At 36.2% G+C, this 6,398-nt stretch overlaps 1 protein-coding gene across 1 annotated transcript in view; it reads left to right on the forward strand.

Annotated features, from left to right (window-relative positions):
- The window catches only part of TMEM254 (transmembrane protein 254), a 712,540-nt gene extending 707,582 nt beyond the window's left edge, over positions 1–4,958 (forward strand). The window contains exon 4 of the mRNA XM_044056284.1: positions 3,099–4,958. Within this exon, the coding sequence (XP_043912219.1) occupies positions 3,099–3,222 (124 nt within the window). The 3' untranslated portion in view covers positions 3,223–4,958. The remainder of the gene's footprint in view (positions 1–3,098) is intronic.
- Positions 4,959–6,398: the final 1,440 nt, after the last annotated feature.

A 6,398-nucleotide genomic window follows, 5' to 3' on the forward strand; every position in this document is an offset into this window, starting at 1 on the left:
ATGCAGCTGCAATGCAGCTATCGCCAGGCACCCATTTTACGTAGATAAAGTCTTCTTTTTCCATCTTGGCCATTAGTAGAGCTCAACGTTATTGTTGGTTAAGTGTAGCAAATTTTATTCAGTTAAGTCATCACCATTGATACTCTTTTGAGTACCTGCATACCCTTTGGGGAAAGAACTACATGAAAGGTCTATTAATATTTTATTTTTATTCTTCCATTCTCCTTGATCACTTCTATAAACTGTAATTCCTGTTGTAGGGAAATTTCCAAGAAAGAATAAATCTTTTAAAATTTATAGACGTCCTATCATATAGCTCTTTCTTAACTGCTATAATTGCCAGAGAACTTGTTTCTTCTCGTAACATAACGCAAAATATGTAAGAATTATTCACAGTTTACAATATTTTCAAACTAGTTAAAGTTAAGGGCAACTGGTATGCTGCAAACACAGTGACTTATTTGTGAACCCAGACAATAGTCATCTTTGTTTTGACAAAAACTAAACAGTCTGCCCTTTCTTTACCCCCAGGCACTCCAACCAGTCTTACATTCTTTCTCCTGACCTTATATTCTAAAATTACCAAGTGCTTACTAATGTATATATAAATACCCAAATGTCTCTACTGCTATGTCTGCAACATAATGTCATACTGATCATGAAGAAAATCGTAATAAATAAATTCACAAAATTCCAGACTTTTAACATATCAGTCAGCCACTGGGTCAATTGCCTTAAATCATGCAACATTCCTCTTAATATTTTACCAGTGTGCTAAGTGTTGAGCTTAATGACACTTTCTCTTCACTGCCATTTTCAGGACTTGCCACTGTTTCTATATCTACCTCACTCTAGCTCTTCTTCTAAAACCATTTCTATTTCTGTAGTTCTCTCTCAGTTGTCATCACAAACAGGAAACCTTCACACACAATTACTATTAAATTTACTGTAAATGAGTAACTTTAAATTCCAAAAATGCACTTTTTTTTATTTTTACAAATCTGTCATGGAAGACATCCAACCATGAGAATCACCTCAAAATCTCTTTGCCATTCCTGTCACTTTTTATGAATTTTTATGCGCTATGTGCTAATGTAGGCTTTCAGAGCTACTTTCATCATAACCAAGTGCATTTATTGATCCACTGTATCCATTTGTCACTTTTTGAGTACCAAAAAAATGTCTGTGGGAGTGCTGCACTGTGTTTATAGATGGACTCCTTTAAACAGCCACAGCTTAAGACTTAGCTACGTCTCTATGTGGAGATGAGACTGGTTTTGTCATATTGTATTTGCAAGTGAAAGCTAACTTACTGAATGAGCCTGTATTCTATAAGTACGCCTAATTAACACTGTTTGGAATCACTTCTGATGTCCCTTACATCTGTGGATCAATTGTGTTTATGTATGACTCACCTATGTTTTATACGTTACATATTTTCCATGTATGGGCATGTTATTGTATTGTTCTTTTATCATGTTCTTTGCCAAAGTGTAATCATTATATATAACATGCTTTATACCACTATAATGTCTGCCATTGACCCAGGTTGTAACTGAAAAGGGTTCATTCACCAATCCACTTTCCTAGTTATAAAATAATAAATGCAAATAGGTCGCCAGTAGTGGAGTGGTGTTCTTGTTAGGCTCTTCAAACTTGTACAAGGAGCTTGTCCTCACTGGAACTAACAAAAAGCAAAGAAGGGTGAGCCCTTAAGGTTCTGTGATTCATGGTGGTACCAACAGTGGTACATGACTGTAATCCAACTGACCTGTTAGCAGTACTTCTATCTTCAACTTAAATTCTAAGGTATTCTTGTCTAAACCACTATTAATACAGTAAAATGTAACAAAAAATAATAAACATTCACAGAGATCCTTCTGTAGGTTTAAATCATCCAGTTTATTTCTTTATGAGTGCGGTCATTGTAAATAGACTTCATCAGGTAATAAAACTCTTAGTTTGCAGTGCTTTTCATCCTCTTGAAATGGGAGAGTTTGGTGGACCAGGCTACCTGGCATGATTGCTTGATGGGATGGGAAATCTGATTGGTTAGAAAAATGTGCCTCAAATTGAAGGAGAAGAATCTCCCTTATTAGAATATGGAGACTGATTGGTCTGGTTGTCATACTCATGTAATCCCCTTTTCATCAAATATGAAATTTATAAATAAGACTGGAAGTCTGAGGGACAATACCAGCTATTTCACATTAAGAATTCCCAAAATGATAATAATGATGTTGTTTAATGATTTACTGTTACGGTAAGCATATTGACATTTTTAATAATGCCTAATAGGTGACCGTCAATTTTCAAAAGTCTTAGAGAGGTGTTCTGGAGCGGATGCCTGATTTTTCTGACCTTCTGTTTCCTTTTTTATGTTGTTTTGATTGGTTTATACAACTTCTCAGATGTATTTGTGTCTTAGGAAGATTAATATGTAATAAACCTCCCTGTCTGCTTTTTTCCTTACCACCTTTCTTTATAAAGGCTGTAAGCTTTTATTGAAGACCAGAACTGGATGCTCTGGTGGTAACCATTCCTCTGTAGCCTTGTGCAGGTATGTGGATGTGGGCCTTGGGTGACACTACTTCTACAAACACCAGTATTATATATTTTGTTATCATGTAGGATTCATCATGAAATATAGTTCCAACCTTTGGCTCCACTTTGTAAGTTCCCTCTGTAAGGTGTTCACATTTTGTAGGGAAATACATATTGGAACAGTGTCCTGATCCACTTTTGGGTGAAGAACTGGGAAACACTAGCAAGAGAGTGTGATACTTAACCAAGGCATAAGGGATGCCCACTTTGGCCTGGGTGAGCATGACTGCTGAACACACGTGATGATATTTCTGCATCAGCACTAGAAACTAAAGAATGGTAGCGGTACTCATGTACCCCATCTGGAAGTCCCTCTGTAAGAGCTAAAGATACAGTCAATAACTACATCAGTATATTCTGTGTATATAGTTCATCATGACACTTTAAAATGTGTGGCCGTTTATAATTGTAAATTGGAGGCATGTAGATTCTTAAGTAAAATTCTGGAACCAGACAAATTAATAATTTTATTTCTTGTATTATTTACTCCACAGTGATAAAGGCATCAGTGATAAACAAGCTCAGATGTTGTGGTTTGGACAAACTTTTCTCTTTGGGATGGCTTCATTGCACCTGCTGACCAGCTACAAAGCAGTTCACTTTAAGAAGCCCGAATGAAGACTCCACCAGAAATGTATACACATTCATTTCTGTTGCATTAAACTAGTGTACTGGGCATTCACTATGTTTCCCGGCCCACGCTAATTGTCTGTGAGACATGTATGGCTCTGCATATTGTAGTGCAATCAATTTTGGGTACATTTAAAAAGGTTAATGTTATCTCAGAGAAAATGTCACATGGAATTTATACACCTTTGCTGAAAGTGTACAAAAAGCTAATTCAGTTTAGAAAAAATAAGTGGAAATCTAATGTTTAATTAATAATTTGAAAGGTATCTGGTTATGCAACAACTGCCTTTTGAAACAGAAGGTTGCTTTATAAATAACAGCAGACATCGGTGTGATGATTGGAAAAGTTCGTATACTGAACACGTATTAAGAGTTTACAGTATTACTGATGGTTTTTTTTCCAAAGCTGGTTTAATATCAGATGCATTTTGCACTGGACTGTAAAAGTTTCATCTTTTATCCGTAATTGCATTTAATATTGTTGTATCTTATTTTGTCCTGAAGCTGTTTGCTACTTTTACATTTATTGGAATTTGAGAAACCAGTCTTAAGTGTGCTAATTATGTATTATTATTCATCATTAAAGAAGCTAGACATAGTTTATTTTAAAAAGTTGAGTAAATATGTTTCAGTCATGTTTTATTTTAATGCATTCCTGTTTTCTTTGGTTTACTTTGTAGAGCCCTTCTGTATATTACACTGTTATTTTATCTTTGTGATACATAATTCAACAGGGCATGCTGTTGTACAGGGTAATCAATCACTATTGTAGTTACATACCACACTGCTTACTCATGACAAGTGTTCTCAGTGGTTTTGCTTTGCCATATGCATATAATTTTACTGCTTTGTGAAGCTAGAAACTGGCAGCACTGGATTGTAGCAAAGCTTGCCTGTTTTTAAAAAGTAAGGAAATGCCTTGGTAACACTCCTGTTCATCACTTTCGGGATTTATCCCTTCTTTGTAGTTTACACTTGTTCATTGTCGAGCAGTGTCCAGGCTAAAATGGCTTGCCACTGTATGATGCAGTCTTGTTGAGCTACCTTTCTAGGAGTTGTACCCCAGTCCATGGAGAGATTTTTATGACGTCATAGTTTTAAAATTGTTTTAGTCTAATAGTGTTAGTGTAAAGACTTATTCTGTAATTTTAGGTTATTTATTTTTTATTTGATTTCATTTGCTTCTGTGTGTATTTTTATTCCATGTGCAGCTGTTTGTTATAAGCAATGTTTGGCTTTATTCTGAAGGTGGCATCAGCAGGGGCATGCACATGAGAGGCCATTAAAATGAGAAAATTCTGTTTGATGTTTTCTACTCAAATTCTTTTCTGGTGGGGATTAGAACTGAATATTTTAAGTCTGATTGCATTATGGCATCACAGATTTTATAATGTGCGTGTGTGTTTCAGGGTTGTTAATATGTTTTTGGAACATTTTATGCTTTTGCTTTATGCAAGTAATTCTTAATGGAATTTGCCTTATACACAGTCTTGATTGTGCTGTCAGCCAAGCATGAATTTATTAACTGTTTAGTTCCCTCTTTGGATTTTGTTTTGTAATGGCTGATTCTAGATGACTAAAAATGGATGTCAAATATTCTGAAAAAGTTAAGACTTTTGAGAAATATGGTAAACACTTAATATTTTCAGAAACAGTGTGTGCATATTTCTTAATTTCATTCTGTGCTAATTAAAAGTAAAATTAAAAAAAGTGGACCAAAATAATGTTTGCTGTCTGAAAATTATTAGAAAAAATATCTGAGATGATCTTGTCCATTATCTTCAACTAGAGGACTTAGCCGCAGGCATAGGTTAACTTAACACCAAGATTTTCCTAGGTCTTCAACTCCTTCCCCAAAACCCATAATGCCTTACACTTCCTCTCATCCTCCAGATTTCTGTTGTCGCTCATAGTTCACAGGAGAGGTACCTCTGTGATCCCAGATATCCAGCAGCATGTTTTCATGATAAAAATTGTATTCATACACATTCATCTTCACATTCTCTTGAAATATTTGATGAACAAATCAGTGCACTGTGTGAACATTGCTTTCAAGATCTGGCCTTTTAAATTGTTTATCAGAAATATCAAGCATGAAGTTTGCCCCTCTCCCCCACTGAGATGCAATTGTTCTTTACCTTCTGTCTTCACTTCCCTTTACTTTTAGTTGACTAAGTCCTTAGGTTTAGATACATTAGGAATTGTTTTACTGTTCTTGATCCTTTAATAGTGTAAAATTGTCATTGAAACTGTTCTGAGCTTATTGTGCTGGTTGCTGTTCATTTTTAGCAGTTTCTCTGAGAAGTGTTGTATTGTGGAGGGGCATTCTGCTTTTAAGATATTTGACAGATGTGGACATTAGATCCTACCCACTGACCACCTTATGTTATATATGATTTGTCTGTGGCTCAGCATTTTTCTTCCATCTGTGAGATTTGCAAGTCTTTTGATAAAAGGGCAATTAACGAAAAAGGTAACAGATTAGTGTTGAAGGTCATTTATCCAGGGGGTGTGAAGAAAGGCAGAAGACTCATAGTCTGAATTTCAAAAAAACAAGGATAGAAAAAAGTTGGGGAAACATAAAAAAAACCCTTTCACAGCGAAATGCACCCTAGAAAGCTTGTAGTCCACCAAAGTGTTCCATGCAGGAAGACAAGGATTTGTTTAATTGATGTACTTGACCCCCCTTTATAAAACTAGATGGGTATCAGTGAGGTGTTCAGGGCTTTAAGATGTTCATAGGTTCATAGATGTGCACTAGGCTAATGGCCCTAGGGCCATTACAAGCCTAGCCCATAGAAGTACCCTGGCTTTGTGCCGCCCATTATTAGTTCCCAGTGCATCTATCAAGTAGAGCCACTGGAGTGATCTATCCGAGAGCATTGGCAGTCTCTGGGTTATGAACCTGTCCATCCAGCATGTTCTGTTGATTGTGGTAAGGAGGTTGAGGTCTCTGGAGCGTGTGGTGTGGTGGGATTGGGATTTCCTTAGATGTAACATTTCTAACAGAGCTGGGTCAGACATGGCTTTGTAAGTCAAGCAGAGATCGCTTCTTAGTAGATGATATGAGATAGAGAATAGCTGAAGTTGATTCTGTCAATGTAGGACATGTGTTTAAGGCCTAGGATCCTCTTCGTGAGGTACTTTTTTGGCCTGACAAGCTA

Source organism: Protopterus annectens, chromosome 14.part0 (genome assembly GCF_019279795.1).
Source record: "Protopterus annectens isolate FY-2018-M chromosome 14.part0, PAN1.0, whole genome shotgun sequence".
Classification (NCBI taxonomy): Eukaryota; Metazoa; Chordata; order Ceratodontiformes; family Protopteridae; genus Protopterus; species Protopterus annectens.